The sequence below is a fragment of the Corvus cornix genome, chromosome 1A (assembly GCF_000738735.6).
Source record: "Corvus cornix cornix isolate S_Up_H32 chromosome 1A, ASM73873v5, whole genome shotgun sequence".
In the NCBI taxonomy this organism is placed as follows: Eukaryota; Metazoa; Chordata; class Aves; order Passeriformes; family Corvidae; genus Corvus; species Corvus cornix.
Window position 1 is genome coordinate 49500311 of NC_047057.1, and position 23689 is coordinate 49523999.

Sequence of the window (23689 nt, forward strand, 5' to 3'; positions counted from 1 at the left end):
GCACAATTAACAAGAAAATCTATAATTTTCAAAAGGAAGTTTGTGATAACCTACCCTACCAGCGACAAAACACTAAACCTTTATCAAACACAGCAGTCAGCTAATCATTCTAATACTGTCAAGACAGTGTTCCTTGAAAAAGCTTCTCAAATCCAGCATCTCTTCTTAATGTCCAATCCCAATCTATTAATATTCACAGCTATGCTACTGCCAAGAAGCTATGAAACTGACCGCTAACTGCATGGGTTTTTCTTACCTGCACAGCTTTCAAAGTTGATCCAGTTTCATCCTCTCAGATGCCTTCAACCTCATTCATAACAAAACAGTTGACAAATCACCTACGTATCTTAGCTTGTAACTGGAGTCACACTGACCTGGATGAGCTCACGATTCCCTGATCCCTTTCTAACATATCCTAAAAAGCTACAAATGGCTCTGCAAAAGCAGTCACATAGTGTCACACACAGCTCAGTGCTGTCAATACCTACATCAAACCACTGCACACAATGCCAGCAACGTGCTACCAAAAGGCTCGTGTGCTTTAATTCCACACAGGAAGCCCTAGCCATTAGCTGCTTGAAAAGAAACTGAAAGCGAGGCATAGTTGCATCACTGTCTGAAATGAAACTGGGTCAATGCCAACACAAGATGACTAAGCCACAGAAACACCCTTCTGTCTCTCCAGTTACCCTGATGATCCAAACAGCTCCTCAAACATTACTGAATGATGCCTTGTAAAGCACACAGAGCATTAAAAGAGCACCTCTGAAGGCTTCAAGCACAGATGCATGTCACTTAGTGCTGAGGCAGCTGCTTAAACTTCAATATAAATAAGGCCTCACTGAGAGAAATGATTGCATTCCTTTATCCCATTCCTAGAAAATTCTAATACAACCTTGAAACCTGTATGTGAGTTTTGTCTTTTAACTTGTCAACTAAAGCTATAAATAATGTAGGTGGCTAAAGAATAGCTTTACCTTATGTAGTAGAAGACAACTGTCAAAATCTGAAAAGTCTAAATTACCCTCTACAGTAGGCAAAAACACTTGTGTGTGAATAAATATGAAGCCCTGAATTCTCTACATGCAGAAACATAGAACAGGTTAAAAGCTAAACCATCTTCATAAAAGAAGACCCTATCAGTTCTTGGATTTCCCCACTATTAAGAGTTGTGAAAAACACTGTGAAAAATGCAAAATCAAACAAGGACTTGGAAGATGATGTTCACTCCCAAGTGTGGAAAAACCCACTATCAAGTACATCTCCCCCACCACATGGACAGAGCTTACAAAAAAAAAAAAAAATCTGAATTCCATGCAAAATTATATAATATGATCCTGCACTGGGAAGTAGGAGACAGAAACTGCTGCTGAGCAAAGTTGCCCAAAACATTTGCCAACAAGAGACCCTAAGAGACTTCAACATGGTGAAAACAGATACACCCAGTGGGGTAACCCAAATGGAGAAAACCATTTGAAACATTTTCTGCTTGACCACAAAAACATTTAAAAGATACTGATTTTATACCTTTACCATAAATTTACATCATCCAAGCCTACTGAGCAAGCACATGCACTTAGACATTGAGGTGTTTCATCTGAATGATACATCAAATTACAGCTTTGTAATATATTTACAACAGCCAGGTACACGAATTGCATTTGAGTCAATAGAAATTTTAAATTCATTTCTCAGTATTTACAGGTGATTTGAGAACTCCCTGATCTGCAGAGGTTTTAACTAATATGTTAAAAAAAGAGATAAAGGTGATTGCCAAACAGGAGAAAAGAAAATACAAAATATTAAGTGGTTCTGACAAGCTACTTTACTGTAGCAAACCTCCTATCGCAGAACTTACAGAATAGGAAATATTTCAATGGGAAAAAAGTTATATCCTATTTTCAAAGCAGAAAAGCTATCCATTACAGAGATTTGATAGAAAAAGAAAAGAAGTACATCTACCTCAGGCATGTTATCAATCCATCTCTTTTCTGTCTTGGTCAGTAAATAAAAGTATTGCTCTAGCACTTGAAATAAAGGGAACACACTCTTCAAACAAGGAGACTGAGACCAAAGTAGTAAGAATTACTGACAGTGCATGATGATCAGAGCCAAGGTGCTCCAAGCACACCAAAGTCCAAGTTTTCTTTGACATATGTGGTCTCCAAGCACAGATTTAACTGTACATTTATTCATAAACTAGGGAAGTATCATGCTGGCAGTTATCTGTCAGAAAAACCTGGTATGTTGTAATCTTGACTGAAAACCAGTTGAAGAACAAGCCTATCTCATCAATAAGTCCAACTTTTAAAGTTTAGAAGTAGACCTAGACTGAGCAAAACAGCTTATAGCTTTCCACAAACAACTGCCATAATCAACAAGAGCAAAACTGCTAAGCAGAAGTAACAGAAAAGCCTACGAAGATCTGTTACATTCTCAGCCATACTAAATGGCTCTACCTAAGATGAAGGGATGCCACCATTAATGGGCACACTGAACTTAAAGAAGTGCAACATATCAAAGTAAAAGATGTAGCCTTCCTGCACCCTTTCACAGGATATTCTGAGCAGCAGCCATCTCCTCAGAAGCTCTGATGGCCTTGAAAGTTCCAAAGGATCCTTAATTTGGAGATAAAGAACCAAGAGAGCTATAATCAGCATAATCCAGGCTACCATCCTCTTCATTTGTATATACTTAGATCTGTTTTTTACCAGCAGCATCTGAAGGCAGACGAGAACTAAACGTCCATGAAGATGACTGATCTCTACCTAGACATTCTTTAGAGAAGCATGATACAATCAGAGCCTGAATTCTAGAGGATGCACGAGGCCAAACTGGAGAGATCAAAGAACTGTTACTTTCCACAAAACTGAGTTGTACCATTTTAACTAAACATTTTTATGACCTCTTACTGAGACCCTTAACTTCTTCAGAGGAAGACAGAAATTTTGGGAAAAATGAACAACTGAATCCTCTATGAAGTGTGATAGAAATTTAAGAATGCAATGAATTCTAAGCTGAGAGACACTCCATCTGTATGGATTGTATTAGAATACCAAATCCACAGCTGGTATTAGATGCAGGTAAGTTTTGACTACCACAGCTCTACCTTTGGTGCCACACAGCCCACAGTGCTTAAGCTGTGTAGCAACTGTGGTGAAGCGATCCAGAACATAAAATCTAGTTCTACTGAAAAGAAATTTGTAATAGCCTGAGGCATGCAACTGAAGAAATCAATGACACAGGATAATTTTTTTCCCCTCACATCACCTCCAGGAAGCTGTAGTAAATGGGATGTCCTACTGGCATAAAGGGAAAACAGTACTCTTCCACCAAATGAAAAAGGTTTTCACTTTCTTAAAACAGTAACAATGAATACAAACCAAAAAGATTAAAACAGTCTTAACAGATGTCTCTGGCCCAAGTTCTAGCTCTGCTCTGTACAGGTATACATCCCAATCTTGCACACCAGGGTCAAAGCTTACAGACAACACAGAGGATGCTTTTTACTCTGCCCTTATACTATGAGGAGTGCTAAAAGTAAGGATCAAACCCTTCCAAAGTACAGCATCTCACATGATCTCACATTTCAAATGCATTGAAATTAAAATATACGCACCTACAGACAAGTCCATCTTACTGCCTGGAATGTCGTCAGTTTGACTCTGGGGGGGAAAAAAAAAAAATCAATTCAGTTCTGACTTCTATTCAATGCTGAGAAGTATTTCAGAAAGGTGGAACGCAGGAAGAACACGCTTGTGCCAATGAAAGTTTTCCTTTAAACTAAAATTGAACACCGGGATTTCTGGTATCACCCTCGACACACCCTGCCTCAACCCCCTAATGCTGTGCATGGCAAGTTCGCCCATACGAAACCAGACACATGAATGCATGCGACGGAGAAGGATGGACACAGAGATGCTCCAAAAATGAACCTCTGTCCTCATGTTCCAGTGGTCGAGTGACAAAACTGAAAAGAGTGGCCAAAATGATAGCTCATCCTCATGACTTGTCATGCCATCAAATCTTGAAACATGCTGCCATGGGATTCTTCAGTTGGCAGCCTGGGACAGGGTGTTCCCATGGCTTTCCAAAGCATCTACAGTCTAGCAAACTGAATTAGAGCTTAGGAGCCAAAAGACACTGCAAACTAATCCTAAGCATGTCAGTGACAGCTTGTGCAGCCCTGGATTTCCCACACAAACTCTGCATTGTTATCTTTTGTTAGCCAGCATTACATACTATTCCTGCTTCACAGGATGACAACTGGCACAATATTCTGCAAAATATTTTACAAATTAGCTTGTCAGAAGTTCCAAAAAAAAGTGTATATATATAATTATTTTTGAAATACTTCCCTATGGCTCTTTTTCTTGACGATGTGGTATTTATTTATTCACTTTACCAAACAATTTTTATTTATGGATTCATAATGAGCCTTTTTTGTTCTAAAAAGACCCTGCTGTACTTCAAATATAAATTCAGCTAAGACAGACACAGGACTGTAAATCTCCTTATCTGATAGGTGGCTGAGATTCAGAATGAATACCTTGGATTACCACAGATATCTGACACTATAGGCAGGAGCCTCTACCTTGAGTGCTCTAAACAGCATGAAATAGGAAAATAATGAATATGAAAATAAAAGTAAAAAAACCCCAAACCCAAAGCAACAAAGAACCACCCCACACTAAAAAGCAACAACCCTCCCCATAAAAACAGACAAAACAAGAAAACACACATCCCCCTCCCAAATCTATTACTTGCAAGGAAACTGCAACCTCAGAACAAGAGTTATAATAAAGTAACTTTAGGAATCAAAGTATATTTGGGTTTTTTTCTGAGAAGCCATTCTGAGCCAGCTACTACAGGTATTATAATCAACATCCCAGCATAGCAGATGGAGATCAATAACTGTGAAACAGCTGATCTTTTGACTTACTTAAGGCTTACAGCTTTCTCACAAAGTTGGACTTCCTTTTAAAAAAAATTTACTTACTAGCAAGCCCATATTTGAAAACTGTTTGGATAAAGGGTTCATCCACGAATCACTATTTCCTCCTTTTAATGCGCACTGGAAAAGAAAAAAAAGACAAAAATATTTTTAAGAAACTTCTTGATTCCTTAAATTCTCCTTTATCCTTGAGATGAGCAAGTGTAAAATGAAAATTCTGGTATCAGAGAAATTAATCTCATGAAAAAAATTATTTAAAGTATTTATGTTTGGAAACATTTACCAAATATTCTGTCTCATACAATTGCTCACTGTTAGGTATTCCAAAGTCATTGAACATTGTCATGTAGGATGTTTATCACACCTTCAGTTTCATTCTGTAATCTGGAAAGCTTTGTGAAGATTTTTTAAATTTTCCTATGTTACAGTTCAATACAATCTTTACTCCAGTACATACAGATGCCGATTTCTTCCTTGCCTTTCTTCCCTTAGCATGGTGTCTCTTGCACAGGCACTGTGCTGACCAGGGTCTCCCTTTGGCCTCAGTGTAATTTACAGATCATCAAAACCAACACTAACACAGTTCAACAATGAAGAAATTTTTCCGTTGTTTTGGTGGTTAAAATAAAAAAGCTTTAAGTGATAAAAAAAGTCCCTGAGAATAACTGCTGCAGAACAGGAACCGTAAAACTCCCTACCATGTCACAACAGTATTTCCATGTCCTAGGAAACTGCTCTGCCTTGCCTTTTGAGTCTGCTCCACCTATTTCGTGAGAAGCAGACACAACACAGTCCTTCTAATATTAATACAGTAACAAGTGTTACTGTACTAAAGAATTTTAATGCAAACAAGCCTCAGAAAGAAATTTACTCAGGACTACAGCCAAGCTCCTGCTCCTGTTTGAGGCCAAATGTTAACAACAACAAACATAAGGCAAACATAAATCCAACAGTTGACAGAAATAAGAAGTGCCTGTGCCAAAGGGACTGTGGAATCCAAACTTCAGCAGGCTATGCAAGAAAAACAGCAGCAGCCTAACACAGAAAGATGTGTCAGCAAGAGAAGAGAAATAGCCTTGGGATACTTATTTCCATTTAGTAATGGCTGTGCAGCTTACAAACCAAAAGAATTTGACACCTACTGGAACATTTATTAGTCATAACAGGTGTAGTATATTAAAGCAAATCAAAAAACCTCTCATTTTTTTACACTATTTTAAGTGGCATCTTTCTGTGACTCTGCAAAACCTTCTTAAAAAAAATAACTATCTAATGCTCTAACATATCAGTCAGACTGTTTTCAGACAACACAGTAGTTATGAATCACTCAAGCATTTTACCTTCATTTGTGTTTTCTTTCCTCCTTGTCCCCAGCTTGTTGAGTTGTGGGAGGAACTGCTTCCCTGAGAGCCTGCTGTATTCCAGACTCCTCCCTCCTCCTCCTCTTCCCAGCTGGAATGACGTGTTCCTGTCACTGGCCCATCACTCTCTCCCCAGCCATCTTGCATAGATTTAGAACCTTTAGAAAAAGGAAAAAAAGCTCTAAAGCAGTCTACAATACCATGCAGCTGGCACTGTGACACTGCAACATTAGCTGAGATCATCAGAATCCCAAAGGAACTAAAAAAAATAAAATTCAAAACTGTGTCTTCACTCTAACAGCTGTAAAAACTTGTGCATGAATCCCAAAACCCAAGAGATTTGGTGGCATGTTCACATGTCATGTTTTGCAACTATTTTAAAGAAATGTCAAACCTTTAAAGATATAATAACAATAGGGACCTCTTACACAGATACAGCTGTATTTAAAAGGCAACCTATTATTTTCGAGTGCAAATGAAAGCCTTCAAAGCACACTCAAAAACCAGATGTGCTGAAGACTCTGGTTCAGGTGGTTTATCAATTATTTCCTCTCTCACTTCAAAACTTTAATACTCCCCTTGCCCTACACTCTTCCACAAAATTACAGAACCAGAACTTTTAGGCACAACAACTAAGTAGGATCTGAAGGCAAGGACCTGACATTGTCCTCTGGTACAAACAACACCAAAAGTAATTTAATGCAAAAAAACCCAAACTCCTCTACTACAAATTCTGTTCTTAACAATGTCACTAAAGAGACTTACTAGCAGAGCTGCTTAAGTATATCAGAAAGCTACAACCACTTCACTGTATCAGTTTAGACTTTTCCCTCTTTACTTCTTTTCTTGCTGTTATTCTCCAGCATTGTCACGCAACTTGGAATTCTAACCTTTACTGACAAGCCATCAGGAGCTCAAGTCCTCATCCTGTCCACTATCCAACTGTTCTTCCTGCTCTAACTCTTCATTCTGCACATTTATTCCTGTATCTATTTATTCAGCATTTATCTACTTCAGAAAAGATTTCCATCATCAACATCACTTTGTAATAACTAATGCTTTAATTGTCTGGGGTTTGACTGTGGAAATCAGGAATAAGGACATTAACACACATAGCAGAAGGTCTGAATATAAAAAAAGTCAGGAATTGCAATTAGTCCACCCTAATTGGGTGGACTCTACCCTGATCATAATGAAAATAAGTACAGCAGCATCTTATGGTGGTTTAAGAGATACCTTAAAATGCATCATAAATAAACCTGCAGATGCTTCACAGAAAACAGCTTTTTAAAGGCTGTTCATTTGGGTACTAAAACAGAGGGCTGCTTATGAAACATACTGGTGCAAGTGCAGAAAATCTACCTCTTGACCCTTTAATTGTGCTACTTACACAGAAAAGGCTACACTTAAGTACTATGACTGCAGAGTCAAGAATATAATCTGGAAATGTTATACTGGGTAGTCCCTGCAGCTTTAATTTACTTCTGGTGACAGTGCTTAAATATATACTATGATACTGATCTTAACTACATAACCATACATTATTTTTCTGCACTGACAACTCTCTTGGGTTCTTGAACATGAATCTGGAAGTGACGTAAAGATCACTTGTCTATATGACACCTACTTAATTTTTTGCATTTGTTGAGTAAGGAGGTACCAACAGCTATAGCACACAAATGAAATTGTGAAGATACCAAAAAAAAAAAATCTATTACAGAAAACGGAATTCATTCCTACTTCTGCCACAATATTCTTATGCAATGCTGTTAGAACTAAGTAAACCTACTATTTTAAACAGGTGGATAATGGTCTACGCTTCCTTCTTTGGCTCCAAACTGGTTTTTTTTTTTTTTTTTTCCTTTTCTGATACAGCTAGTCTGTAACCTGTCCCTAGATTTTGCTCTAGAGCTGGGGACAGCTCACATACAGAGCTGCACGTGTATGTTGCAGTTCCTTGGTTATGGCACACATACAGACCAGTCACAGTATGTGAATGACCATGTATAGTCTTACGAGACTGTATTAAGCATCAAATCAACAAAAATCAACAAAATTTTCAATGGATCAATTTCAGGAGTTCTAATTTTGGTTATATTTAGGTGTCTATTTATAGATAAAAGAAGACATCCATCTAAACTCAACTTAGCATCCTCAAAGTGCCAAGTTTGTGCGGCAGGCATGGGAAGCCTGTCATCCACAAAAGCCTGCTACAATGATAACTCTAAAGAAGCAAAGATTATTTTGTTTCAGAAATGGCCAAATTATTTAATTGGGGCGGGAGGAAGGGAGAATGACCAAACAGCATCTATCTACGCAGGGTTTAATTTCAAACAATTACATGTTGCAAAAGCAACTTCTGGGCTGGAAACAGTTTTACAGACACATCATCAGTCACATTCAGTAACACTTGTGTATCATCAGTAGATCCTGCAGGAAATTTCACATCCAAATGTTACTGAGTTTGGAAATAACATTGCTTTTGTTTGTTGTTTTTTCCTTAAAAAAACTGATATAAAAATTATACAAACAATGTACATCATCGAGAGTAATATCCACAAAACCTCTTAATATAGCAGAATTTTAACTTTGAAATAAAATTTCAAAATATTTCAACATGTCATTCATGAAAGACACTGCTGTAGGCATTTAGGTTTGACCACAAAGTGCAGTTCTTAAGAGTTACAATTTTTCTCACTTATATAATTGAAAAAATCCATTCAAAGCCAAGCTGCATTATCACAGCATAGATAACCATGTAATAGCCTCCACAGTGGAATTTGTCAGTACTGTGTATTCCTTTTCCTGATATGATCAGAAAAAGTGACTTATCATGTAACAAGTAGGCAGCCAGAGAAAAAGAGAAAAACACACATTTCCTTACTGGAAAAGTGTTTCAGCACTTCCAGAATCAGAGCTGCCCATTTAATTGCTTAGTTAGGAAATTTTTTACTACCTTGAAAGACTAAGTTTCGGTAATTTACAAGCACTTAATACTCATCCATCAAAATCCCGTAATAACATTCAACACTGCTTTTAGGCCTCAGATAATTCCTCCACAGGTGACCTATGCCAAAAGGCCAAACACTAAAAATCTCCAGGGCAATTGCAAAGAAACTGGTATCTGGCCTATACTCACTAGATTTCATGGCATTCGGGGCGTTGGAAGGTGCATTCCCCCAGCCTGTAGTCGATGCTCCTGTATCATCTACTTCACCCCACCCGGGACTGGTTTCATTTGGCTCACCCCAGGCAGACGTACCATTATCTGGAGCAGGTGGAGTGCTTTTGCTCCAGACTGCACAAAGGAGAAAGAGGTTTCATTACAGACCATTTAGACAATGAAGTATTTACTGCAGTGCAGCACCACATCATTAATCTACTGCTTCATTCTTCTTGCTGAGGACTTTAGGTTCTCAGTAGTGTGGGTGCAACAGAATTGACAATCATTCACAACAAATTTAGAGTGGGCACTGACCTCCAGGGATGAAAAGGTAGAGAATGCTACAATGAGTAATACTCTTCTCCCAGGTTAAACATGAGCCCCACATCTAATACTGTCCTCCTGTCTGTGAACTTTTGTGGCTAATTACAAGCACCTAACTTAGGGGTTTTATATACTGAATAAAGAGAAAGGACACATTTGCAGTACATATTAAACCAAGATAGCATTCTTTAAGTGACTTTGAGTCGGAAGAAAATATTACGTAACAATAATATCTTAATATATTTCCAGGCCATGTAACTTTTTCTTGTCCTTATTCCAAAGAAGAAAATATTTTTCTAAGTATTCTTTATCATAAAGCCAAGCCAAATTTGACTAAAAAACTGAGTCACAGACCTGCTCAATTTCAACTGTTTCAGAGCAAAAGGTTTTTGACTAAAAATAAGTAAAGATTTTCTCCCCATTTCTCCAATAATTAAATATAAAAAATGCTATTTAGTCCAGAGAAAGGGAAGCTCAGGGGAGACCTTATTGGTCTCTACAACTATGTGAAAGCAGGCTGCAGACATGTTGGGGGCAGTCTCTTTTCCCAAGTAACAAGAAATAGGACAAGACAAAGTGGCCTTAAGTTGCACCAGGGCAGGTTTCAATTGTACATTAGGAAAAACTTTTCACCGAAAGGATTGTCCAGCACTGGAACAGGCTGCCCAGGGAAGTGGTTGAGTCACCATCCCTGGAGTTATTTAAAAAACCTGTAGATGCTGCACTGCAGAACATGGTTTAGTCATGGACTAAGCAGTGCTGGTTTATGGTTGGACTCAAAGGTTTTGATTCTGTAATTCAACCTGTTCTTCAGAGCTCAAATTGAATATGCAGATTTGTCAGCTAGCGAACATTTTCTTTTCCTGGTGAGGTGACCAGTATTCAGATCACAGTTACTGAGGCACAACAAGCAGAGGACTGACTGATTCAAATTTTAAAGACTTTAAAAGCAGAACCAAATAGTCAAAGAAGAATTTGGTTTTCTTTATAGAATAAAACTATCAGGAATAGGAATCTAAAACCATCTCGCTAATGCATTAAGGTTACTGTCATATATAGGAGCTTGCTGAAGAAAGGAACAAGACTAGTACCTGATGCTTGTGATTTGCTAGTCATTGGAGTAGGCAGGCTCTGCTCCCGTGGGGCCTGTCCTCCTTGTGAGTTCTTGTCCCACAGATTCACATTCTTGTAGTTATAACTGCTAGGATCTCCCCACGCCGAAGTGCCATCATCAATATCCATTTTTCGACTGATTGACTGTGGAGAAGGTTCTTCCCAGCCACTAGGCTCCTCCTCTTTGGGGGCAGCTGGCTGTGGTCCGCTGTTCCAATTTGGGTTTGGAGGCCGCCCATTACTTGGAGTTTGGGGCGGTGGACCCCAGGAACCAGAAGACTCCTGCTGTTGCTGCTGGTGCTGTTGCTGCTGCTTGTTCCAGGAGTTGGGCTGTCGACCCGTCTCATTCCACGTTGAAGTTCTTTTACAATCGTCCCATCCACCCTTTGAAGCAGAGCTTGTATTTGCACCATTACCCCAAGTTCCAATCTCATTTTGCCCACCTTCACCCCAGCCAGACACTGGCTTGTTTCCTGCACTTTCCCAGTTACTGTTTTTCGTTTGGTCAACTTCCTCTCCCCAACCGTTCTTTCCAGAAGACCATCCTTGATTACTTTGCCGTCCACCCCACCCCTGATCCTTACTAGAGCTGTCATTCCAAGAGGAAGATGATTTTTCTTCTTGCCTTCCTCCTCCCCAATTAGAAGAATTGGAGTTCTTATAGTCATTCCATCCTCCAGTATTTTTGGGGTCCTTCCACTCCGTTGGGGTTGAGAGCTCACCCCATCCAGACTTGTTTTGATTGCTTTGGCTGGGTACATCACCCCAGCCCCCTGAGTTCTTTGTCTGTGTGGCAGAGCTCTCCCACCCCTCAGTTCCTTTATCAGACTTCCCCTCGGGCCGTGGCATCTCTTCAATATCCCACACGGTATCTTGCTTAATTTGAGTCTGGCCCCAGCCGGTGTTTGAAAGCACTCGGGGGTCCAAGTCAGTCCTGCTCAGCAAAGTCTGCAGGACTGCCTGGCAATCAGGATGCGTAGGCCTGTATGATCGGCGTCCAGAATTGTGACTGTCACTACTTCCTGCTTTGTGGTTGCTTCCAGTGCTTTGACCTCCAACCTCACTTCCCGCAGAGCTGGAAGATCTTCCCCAACAGGGAGCCTGGGAATTGCCTTGGTTTTCAGGAAGAGGGTGGCCTTTTTGATTGTCCCATGCTCCAGTGCTAGAATTTGGTTGGTTTGGACCACTCCACTCTCCAATCTTCAGTTCATCAGACCCAGACAGCTGTTTCCATTCTCCCTGAGAGACCCCAGATGTTAATTTGTTCCCTTCACCCCATTTGCTTTCATTTGCATGCTGAGGGCCAAAGTTCCAAGACCCACCACCCGTAGACCGGTTACTGTTATCCCAAGAATCACTTCTTGACCCATTAGGTTTTTGAACAGAAGCTCCTTTCCAGGAGTCCTCTCTATCCTTTCCATTGTTCCCATGGTTTCCAGAATTGCTCTGCCCAGAGACTGTGTCAGTTGCAGAAGACCCCCTAGCTGTACCCCAAGATCCAACACTCCCAGTCTTTCTTTCTCCAGTGCTTTGAGAAGGGGTGTCAGTGCTCCTGGAAGGGTTCCCCAAGCCCATTTCAAAGGGCATTCCCTTATTCTCCATAGGGTTTGGTGAACTTAAGTTCAAGGAGTTAGTGTTTCCATTTTTTGGTCCATCAGTGTTATGAATTTGAGCCTGTTCTCTGCCAGAGACAAAGTTAACACCCGCATTTTCCATCTTTGACTGCTGTTCCCTAGAGGTCTGACCTACTGTGCTAATCTGTGCATTGGAGCTACCACTATCAGATTCCAGAGTTCCTTTCCTGGAATTGCCCTCTTGAACCAGTGCTGGCCAAGCAGATGGGTTGCTATTTGGGTTAAAGTTGCTGAAGCCAGAACCGGGACTGATTCTGTCTTGTCCACTCAAGTTCCTCCAATTACCTAGTCCATTGTTACTCTCGGCAGCAGGGTTGGAAGATTGAACAGATTTAGCCTTGGGATCAGATTTCCAGGCCCCAAGATTACATTCGTTTCCAGCGCTTCCAGACTGGCACTGGCTTCCTTTTCCTTTGTTACTAGTGGTGCTTCCTGGCAGAGCATTCTTCTCCAAGCCAGGGTTCGAGGCACTGTTGTTATCGGTGGTGTTTTCGGAAGAAGACTCAGCATCTTTGCTGGCAATACAAGGCCACTCTTCCATGTCAGACCCGTCTACAATCACCTTGTCCCAGATGTGAGTTGGGTTGGCGTTGGTGCCGCTGTTGGAGGAGGCTCCAGGACCCCAAGTGGAATTTGCATAATTTGAAGCAGCAGCACCTCCAATTGCTGAATCTAAAAGAAAAAAAAAAACAAACCCCAAACACCCAAAGAGGTCATTAATAATCCGTATTATTTACAAGCATAGAATATCAAATTTTTGACATCAGTTATCCCACTTATTTTGCAGAGCATAAACTCCATAGTAACAGCTGCAGCAGTATTCGTACTGAATATATACTGTTACTACCAGTACCGGCTCATACGACAGCTTCCATGAAAATAAGGCAAACAGCTTAAAAAAACTGGGTAACTCCCCTCCTAGCCTCAATTTCTATGTTATATATTCCAAAGCAAAGACCACCATTTCTGGCTGCTAGTACTTTCAACAGAAGATAAGATCAGCTTTCAGTGCCTGTCTGAGGCGTTCAGTTCATTAGCTTGAACAATGAACATCCAACTAATGCCTTCCGGATCCCCCTTCACTGAGGGCCACCATTAAGGATCCAGACTTTACAGCAAGGTTAGAACTCCCTTGTAAGCTTTGAATATTGATGAACAGTAGTTTGTCTTCATCAACTAAACCCCACCTACCAAGATCCAAAAGATCAAGCAGTTCCCAAGTACATTCTGTTCCTTCTGTTGCTTTAACCTCAAATGCAAACTGAACAATAGCAAGGAAGTATGACTCCACTGATATTTTTACCCATCTATCTTTTTAGCACAGAGTAACCCTTTTTTTTTCCCTTCCAATTAAAAAACTTTCTGAATTAGACAGATCACAGGAAGAGCTTAAGGAGGGCAAAGACAAGCTCAAAAGACTGCAAGGTTGCTGTCTTTTGAACTTAGAAATGGTTGAGCCAATGCATGATGCATAGGCAGCTATGAACTTAACAAGATCTTCAAAACAGTGACTTTAACAGAATATTTTATTTCTGTGAAGACATTCTGAAAGTATTTAAGATTGGGGTGCTTGCTGACATATAGCACGCTAAGACACAATTTAGTGGATTATTTCAGGAAACCAGCTTTCCCTTGCTATATTTGACAGTGGCAATAACCATAACTGTTGAAAGACTTTCACCAATAACATTTAAACCTTATTGTCCAAAACTGTCTTTTATGTCCTGAATTATCATTGGTATTGGAAGAACTACATAGAACACCCATCATCTCAATCCCCTGTATTGGTATGCGACAATAGTATACTTGGTGTCATCTTTCAGGGCACTAGTTTTGCCAGAAGGATTTCAATCCTGGTAGAAAAAGGTCCACATGGAGAAGGATTACACGTTAACTTTTAATATTAAATCCTCACCAACGCCACCTATGACCATCTGGTGAATATAAGAATGGGAACAAGTAGGTAAGCTACTTTATCTTCCCCTTTGGGAACCTGCTTTTGTTTTCTTTCATGTGGCATGAATTAACCACAGTATCAGTGCATATATTGGACTGAATTGGGCCCAACCTGAAGTTCAGTTTGTCAACAGCCAGATCTGAGGTGGGAAAAATGATGTACGAGGCAGATAACACTGCACTTCCATAAGCTCTTTGATGGAGCACCTAACGTCAGCCCCGGTCTCTCTTTTGTCCAGCTGCTCATTCTCATTCCTTTGGCATACCTACTCCCACATGCTAGCACGTGTGCTCTCATTGATATTGTTAGGTGAATGGGTAAAAGAAAAGTCATCTGGACTGAAATTAGCTTTAAAAACCAACCTGATTTAATTTTAATACAAGTCAGCTCCCCAGCCCAGTTAACTTGTTATGGTGCAGAAAAATGGATGAGGTGAAGCAGGTCTCAAGGACCCATATTCTTGGTACTCCTGACTTCCCTCAGGGTAATGCAACTAACCACTGGCTAATACAGCCAAGTAACATCTTAGTTGTTAAAGCACCATTAAATGAAGTGTAAAAATATGAGAATTCATAACATCAAATTTCAGCCTCAGAAAAGCAAATATTATGTGTCAAATAATTACATATAGCTTAAGGAGCCTCTCAAAATACTTCCAAATGGTTCTCATATAGTACACCCAGCAGCAAAAACATGTTGCTCATGAGAAGTTTTGAAAATGTTTAGAATGCTTCACTGCCACAAATTCTCCTTAGTCTACCACACTAACTGTGAAGGCATACCAGTGCTAGGATTTCATATAGGAACAATAGACTTTGGAGCATGTTTTGTTTCAGGTGTTTCATCAAAAGCAGTTATCTCCAAGAAACCTGTTTTTAAACTGATTAGTTAAAATTTTGCCATTGTAGTTTGACATTCACCTTCTCCTCTCTTAAACAGCAATTATCAAAGACAAGATAAATAATCTGTGAAACAGGTATTTCCTACAAATGAATTCAAGTAGTGAAACCACAAAACAAATGGCATTATTAAAAAGGGTTCTAGGAAGATTCATAAGGGCAGCCATCCCATTTAGCTTACTTGATTCTGTACAAGTCACGTCTGTTTTTAATTCCGAACCACAGAGCACTGAAAAAAGTTTCGTTTCCATGATGGTAAAAAAATCACCATCTCATTGATCTGGCATGATTTTCAAAGAAAACTCAGACATACTGGTATTGTTATTTTCTTCTTTTTGACTTTCAAGTATTTAATATTCCTTTTTTAAACATCCTTATTGTTATAATTGAAGTTGTCCTTGACTTTGCAGGTCACCTAAGTTCTTCTTTAAAAGGCAGGTATCTTGAGTGGAATTTTGTTTGTTCCACTATTATAATTTAAGAAGAAATATTACAGCTACTGCAATTCACCAAGGGTCTAAAAAATTCAGGAGCAGCTATAACTTCCCCATGCTCACAAAACAATTAATCCTAAAATCAATTTATCCTCTGGAACACAAAAAAATGGAAAAGTGAAAACAGAACAGTTGCCACCTGTACAAAAAGGCTTATCTAAGTAGAAAACCCAAGATTACTACCAAAAAAAAAAGTAAGGAGCAATAGGTCATCTTTCTGTTTCATCCAGACAAGACTTGACAGACACCTGCCCTTTGCAGACCTGGCATCTACACGTCTGTTTTACCAGATACAAAAATGTGACAAGACAGGAAATGCTTGTCAAAGAAACCTGAAGAGCCATTAAGAACTACTCAGTGACAGCTATAAAACGCTGTTTTATTTATGCCTTGTGTTTACCTTGCTGCAGCAGTTCAGCAACCAATTAAAACCACTCAAAACATACTTGAAAAAAATTAAACCTCCTGTTTCATCTAGTAGTAAAAATTATATCCACTGCTGCCAACAGAAGCATGTACACTGAAAGAGAAGAAGCTCTCCAAAAGCAGTCTGAGGAGTTTTGTTATATAATGACAGGCTTATGCACAATTTCAGCCATCCCTTTTCTGCCATGCACCAACACGTTCATTCAATATTATTTATTATCGTCACTCGCCTGTTGCAGTCCCACTGTCGCTCTGCAGCAGTGCTCCTGTCACTGGTTGTGCGTTGCTTGGGTTTGCTCCTGGTGCTGCTGGGGAGGGAGGCCCTGCTCCACCCCCAAGGAGCATACAGGATGGCGGAGGGGGCTGCCCACGTTTCAGTAACACTTTGTGGTCCTGCTGGCAACGGAATCGCGGCGGCACCTCCCGAGGCATGTAGCGGGCGGCGCTTGGCGGTTGTCCGTTCGGCACTGCCACCCTTTTGGCATTGTTGCCACCATTGACTGGTGGCGATGGAGAGTTGCCAATTGGGCTGGCAGCCACTGGTTGGCTTAAACTTGGTTTCGTCACTTCGGGCACTGCAAAACAGGAAGAATGAAAATCAGAAGTTTTTCCAGTTAAACCTGTGTTAGTTACAAGCACTCACTGTGACAATTAGCTTTCAGTATTTAATTTCTGAAATACTGCACAGCTTCCACCTCCTCAACAACCAAGAACAATTTAGAGAAGCAGGAATAAGCATAGCAGCAGACCTTTTGCTTCCATGTGGAACTCTACAGTCCAGGATGAAACTCTACCTTCATCAAGTATTTTGCTCTAAGCCCAAAATTTCTTGCAAATGTAAAGCTGGCAAAGAATATACCCTAGACAATGAGTCATTTTAAAATATGAGCAGTCAAATATAACTGGCTCCACCTTCCTGATCTTCAACTGGTTTTTGGATTGTTATGCATCATCTTTATGGGAGATCTGAAATCAGAACCCAAGTTTTCACCTGTTTACTAGGCTACATAGCCACTGCCTAAACAAACAAAAAGATGGGAAATAACCTGCCTCCTCTTGGATTCAGAGTTAACAAATTTGAGTTCTCTGTGCTGCTCTTAAGTAAGGCAGTAATAGCTGACTCTCACCCAAAAGACAGTCCTACACAGAGCAACTGTATTTGGCTCACTTAAGGTTTCTCTGCTGGTCACCAGGTGCACCTATAAGCAAAGACAAGCTGGTCCTGAGGACTATTATGTATTGGAGAAGAAAACCACAAATCCCTGAGGAGCTAACGCCATCACAAAATTTGCTTAAGAGCCTCTAGACAAACTAAGCATAATCAGTAAAACTTTTACAAATGTGAGATCAAGACAAGTGGGTCTCTCTTTGGCAACATGAATGCACTATTCTCCACATTTTATTTTTATAAGGGTTTTCAGTTTTCTCTATATAGGCTTCGTTGCCCAAACCCCAAAAAAGTGTTGTTAGCCATAAAATCAAGTTACTATTTTAGTCCTTTTCTTTCACTAATGGCAGTTTCCCCACAAAATTTATCAAAAACTGATGAACAAAACAAGATTAAATATATTTTTACTTCAGCTAAGTTATTAAGTTCAACTTTCAAGATGCTCACTCATCAGTTCTGCCTTCTCTACTGGACTTTTATGTGCCTGAATTCAAGTTTCCAAACCCAAGTAATCTTCATTCATTTTGGTACCTCACTACCAGCAGTACTTTTGCTGTCTATCCTTCCCTTTATATGGGTGGTTTCAGTCTTTGGTTATTTGTCTAAAACCTCTGTAAAACAGAGGACTGAGTATTTCAGCGACCTATCTTATCCACAATCCTCACTCTTTCTTCAAGTATTTTGATGCTGACAACACATCAGCCAAATAGTTGTAGGTTCTCCATTTTAATCACCTCAACTTTCATTTCTCCTGAATACTCATATTTGGTATTTCATCTTGACTCAGAAGTCCCCCTCCTTTTCTAACAGTTCTGATCAAGATCTGAATCTTGGCTCAAGTCAATAAAAGTATTCCTTAGGATCAAAGATTCTTACCTTTGGTTTTTTGATCTGTGACCTGCAAATTAAGAGCAAGAATGTAAATAGAGTTTTAAGCAGCTCAAAACAAACATTGAACAGGTTGTGCTAAATCACAACCTTAAGATATTAGCACAAGAACAGAATTTATTGTTGAATGAAAACAACCAACTGATGAACTACAAGTCTAAATACTACTCCTAGCCATACACACACACACACACACAAAATTTTCAAAAGTACTATAAATCCTGTAATAACTCTGATGCAAAAGTCCCTGGCAGAAACAATCATTACTTCACTCATGATGATTTTAAGTACTCAACCGTCCTTCCTCATCCCAAACACGGCTTCCAAAGTACAAATAGACACGCGCTACGGCACGACAATTCTCTCGGCTTTTGGAGGTGAAGTATTGCAACTAAAGTGTAACAAAGCCTTCCTTCTGTGAGAGTATCCTTACAGCTGACTGTTGGGGCCTGAAGTAACCACAGCAGTCTGTCTCTCTGCCATCTTCCCACTTCACCTTTCCCAGAACATCTCTTCCAAGGAGAAGTAATTCTAAACCTTAGTGGATTCATTTCTACACTTACAAAAAGTACCAGCAACACCTACAAAGGAAATCTACGGAATGCAACAAGTCAGTGACTGAAATGAGCATTCACACTGGCCAATACACTCAACATAGGTTTTGCTACATTGTTTCAGCATAGCAGATTTCAAGCTACAGTAGCGACAAACACATCACTGGTATATTCTCTGGAATTGCGTGTATTGTAGCATTTTTTGAACCTATCCATCATGAGTTCCACTACACAATAATGAAAAAACCCTAAAGATCATCATGTGTCAGGTTCTATGACACCTATTCTTAAAAGAAATTGCTGAACTAGTCCATAATTCTGGAAAGCACACAGAGACAGTATAGAATAATGAAAGCACAAGTAAAAAGCAGTTTATTGTTGAAACTAACCAAGCCAGAACTCCTTTGTATGGTAAAGAATAAAAAGGCAAACTGCACTAAATTGCTATGGCATCATTTACTTTGCAAAGATGAAAACTGAAATATGCAAAGTGGAACATTCACTGAAATACAAAATCTTAAGCATTGTAACTTCACAGACACACACTATCCCCAAGTCCCAAAGACAATAAAAATGCATCTGTACCAAAACTGTGTCTGTACCAAGCCAGACATCAATTTTCAACCTCACTTATGAAAAATCCTCTATGCATCAAATTACACCTTCTTCTGCAAGAGTTAAAAATTCTGTTACACACTTAATTGACCCTGATGCTTCACTACTAAAGGAAAAAGGGAAAACAAAAATTCATTAATATGATCTGGTAATGCTGATAAGATTACTATAGTCAACAGTAGACATGCTTCGTAAATTAGTAAGTTGTCTACTTGGAAAAAAACCATTTTACCGTATCTTTGAAGAATTCTACATGATAAAGTGCATTAGTTTAGACTAAAAAAAAAAAACAACCAAAAAACTTCTGTCTATAATGTCTTTCTCCTAGTCAAAATGATCTGGTTATGTGATTGTTTTCATCTAAAATTCAAAAGCTGAAAAAACATGACAGTATCTCAGATTTACAGCTGTCATCTCTGTGGGTAACCTACGAGCATCAGCAGGGTGGGAGCAGCTACAGTGAATGGGAAAGTGGAAAGAAGCTCAGCCTACTGACAAGCTACCAAACACCCCCTGGACACCAACCACAGATATATTTACACTGTGAACTTGCTTGTAAAACCTCTCTTAAAGTGATTTTTAAAAAATTCTAATTTTTAAGTTTTAGATGATCCAGACAGAACGATTGTTTCATGTTAAACAAACTTAGTTTGAAACAGTATCCTGAAATCATAGCTACTTATTTGGTGAATGCCTCCACAGTCACTAAGAATGAACACACACACTTAAGTTTTATCCATTCGGCTGCCCTCTTTGCTATTCTTATGTATCTCCAACTATTACTGTGAAGTTTGGCCTCTAGGAGATTAAATCACTTAGTCTTTACCCTTCCTGAGAGTGTGGCAGAATATGTACTGCACAACTTAGTAGGTGAGAGACCACACATGAAAGCTGGCATATCTCTTTTGTATTCAAAGCACCAATTCCTCAGTAAACACAGCACTGTTATCAAGATGATCCATACAGCCCTTTCAACTTTCCCTTTTATCACTGAATAGCAGCACATAATCCTCAAGTCTCTACTCTTTATTCATAAGGGTCTGCTCCTCCTGGTTTCTACATACTTTTTTTGTACTTGAACATTAAACAGCACCAACACTAAGGCAAAAAGACACTGAAGAGACCTTATCCTGTAGCTACTGCTCTTTTGCACTATTATTTGGGGATGTATCAACTGGATGAAGACAACTGACACACACATTTATCTGCACCCAATTTAAACTGATAGACTCAAATTGGTGAAAAAGCCAGATTAAAAAAGATGCTGGATAAGCCAAAATTTAACTGAAGTTGGTGCTGTCTGTTCTTAGCAGAAACCCACAGAATCTAAGAGTAAACACCTGATCTTTCACCACCTGATCTGTTGTTACTGAAGCAACTGAAAGACAGACTACTGAAAGAAAATAAAGCCTTCTGCTCTCAGTTTCACTTAATCATTGAGGTTGGAAGGGACAGCCTCTGGACATCTAATCCACATTTCCCACCCCTGTCCCCCACCTGGCCCAAAGAGGCTCCTCAATTCGAAACAAAATCATCAAAACTAGATTGCACAGGACCACATCCACCTCAGTTTTGAGCATCTAAAGACAGAGGTACCACAACCCCTCTGGGAAACCTGTTCCAGCGGTTGCCCAGTCACATACATGCACAAAAAAGGAGCCTTTTTATGATTAAGTAGACTTTCAATACGTGCATAATGCCTTGTGCTTTGCCACTGGGCACCGTGGAGAACAGTCCGCCTCCATCTTTTTACTCCCTTCTACAAAGTATTTATATACATTGATGAAATCCCCCAAGCCTTCTCTCCTCCAGGATGAAGTCGTAACACTCCCAGCCTCTCCTCATTTGTCAGATCCTCCAGTCCCTTACTCATCCTAAAGGCATTTTGCTGGACTTGTTCCAGGGTGGTTGCACCTATCTTATACTGGGAAGCCTGGAAAGGATTTTACCACTAAAAAGCACGAATAACGCCATAAGAGACTCAAGTTCATGTTTCAAGTTAATTCCTAGAACAACCTACCAGATGTTTTTGCAAAATACAGACCTTCTAATACATCAAGTCTCATACTCATTTTCTGAGCAATTTTTGGTGACTTATCAAATTTCCACAACTCAGACTTGACCTGATACACTTCAGGAAAAGTGCCCTTAGCTACGGAAAATGTAAAATGCAAGTGATACTTAGCAAAAAAATAAATGGAATCTTCAGGAGTAAATATTTCATATAAACTTCCTTAAGGATTAAAAAAAACCCCAACCCAACAAAAATCTTCCTGCTCTAATAAATATTTACTCAACTTTACTGCAAGAACTGCAAAGGCCCATCAGTATTTCCATCCACAAACACCTCAAACGAGCAGCAGTTGCGTAGAGAGAGATCAAAAGAAGCCATATTAAGTAACTTAAATACTTTATATCAAAAAGCTTCTTTTACTTTACAAGGCACACTAAGGAGAAGAAATGTCCAAGTTAAACATTTCAGTTCCAGAAAAAAGATACGAAAAAGTGTCTTTAAAGAAGTACTACTCTAAACAAATTTTTAAGTTCAAATACCAACAATTTAACATCTTATTGCCACCAATACTACTTATGTTTCAGCTGGATAAAAGAATTCGAATATTGAAACGCACCTTCTGAGCAGAGTCCTTCTTTTTCTTATCCTCTTTCTTCCTTTTCTTGTCTTCCATTAACTGTTCTTCCCTTTCTTGCTCCTTCTCTCTGCCAAAACATGAAAAACAATGGTCTGAGCAAAATCAAGTTGTGTAAGAGCCACACATACTATAAACCTCTTGCCTGCAATAAAGGCAGTCAAGCTACCAGATTCCTCTTACCATACTTCATTTCCATCTGAGGGTTTCAGACGGATTGTGATAAGAAAAGCACCTTCTAGCTCAGTACGGCCATAATCATGCCACATGCTGCCGAAAGGAAAATTCTTTTATTTGCATCAAGTCTGTTATGGCAGTTCCCTACATAAATTAATCACATGCCTGATAGCAGAAAATATCTTCAAGACATTTTGGCCAAAGTATTCTTATAATTGGGTCATGCTATTATTTAACGAAGAGTCTCATGAATCTTTTCATATGATTAAAAAAAAAAAAAAAGGGAAGTTGTAATTTAATATAAGATAGTTTGGTCTGATATAACATTTATCTTCACAAGGGGAAGAGATTATTCTATTGCCTGTAGCTATGTCACTTGTAAGAGACTAGAAATGTCACATCAAATCAAACCTATCATTTATTATACAAATCTCTAATTTAATTTCTAGGCTATTGTACCCACCCACAGAATTTTTGTGATGAAACTTGTAATACAAATTACTTTCCAGGAATCTATTTTTTCCCACAAGAACATTCTTTCAAAAAAGGGAAAAAAAATATATGCAGCTGCTATTGTTGTCAAGCCATCATCTTGTTGCTATGTTCTGTATCAAATAAGAAAGTACCATGGAATAGTTAATTTACTGCATGTATACTATTGGCTGAGCTGTTTCTATGGTGAATCACATTTTTGTTAACCAGTTCTCTTCACCTCCTTATAAAGAAATTTAAGGCCAAGTTTCCAGCTTACTTGGAGTAATTTCTTTTTATAGGGAAAGATTAAGACAAAGATCATTAATGTAAAAAGGTGATCTGATAGATGAGGAATAGGATCAGAGACTCTACGAATGGGAACCAAATAACAAGTATAATCCACAATCTTTCAGAAGAAAATTTTATAAAAACCGGAACAACATTACAAACAAACCTGGAGTTTATAACAGTACTGAACTATTTCTCATATTTATGCCTAAATCAAAGGTCTTTTTTGACCACAGTTTAGAAAACTTCAGAGTTGAGTTGGCTTGGCAGTCACATCATACAGACTTTTCCTTGAATTGCATTTATATGGTAAAGGTAATATCTTTGTTTTCATTTTCACTAAACATGCCAAAGCCAGTGGGCAAAGAGACATTTACACAACTGATTCCTACAAAAATATTTTGAGATGCTATATACTAATAGCTTCCTGATGGAGGACTTCCAAGAACTCTCTAAATGACAAAGGTTCTAGAGAGTAATAAATGTCTTCCTGGTTTCCTGAAGTTGGGCTCTCTTTCTTCATACATGGACAAAATTGATAACGGCAAGATG

At 39.2% G+C, this 23689-nt stretch overlaps 1 protein-coding gene across 8 annotated transcripts in view; it reads right to left on the reverse strand.

Annotated features, from left to right (window-relative positions):
• The window catches only part of TNRC6B (trinucleotide repeat containing adaptor 6B), a 135952-nt gene that overhangs the window by 32455 nt on the left and 79808 nt on the right, over positions 1-23689 (reverse strand). For 7 of the 8 annotated variants that reach the window (XM_039571500.1, XM_039571499.1, XM_039571498.1 and 4 more), the window contains 8 exons: positions 22181-22268; positions 18370-18391; positions 16556-16900; positions 10894-13221; positions 9455-9613; positions 6295-6473; positions 5000-5074; positions 3620-3665 (listed from right to left, as the gene is read on the reverse strand). In XM_039571500.1, coding sequence (XP_039427434.1) covers positions 3620-3665; positions 5000-5074; positions 6295-6473; positions 9455-9613; positions 10894-13221; positions 16556-16900; positions 18370-18391; positions 22181-22268 — 3242 coding nt within the window. The remainder of the gene's footprint in view (positions 1-3619; positions 3666-4999; positions 5075-6294; positions 6474-9454; positions 9614-10893; positions 13222-16555; positions 16901-18369; positions 18392-22180; positions 22269-23689) is intronic. The other variant, XM_039571501.1, reaches the window with a different exon arrangement.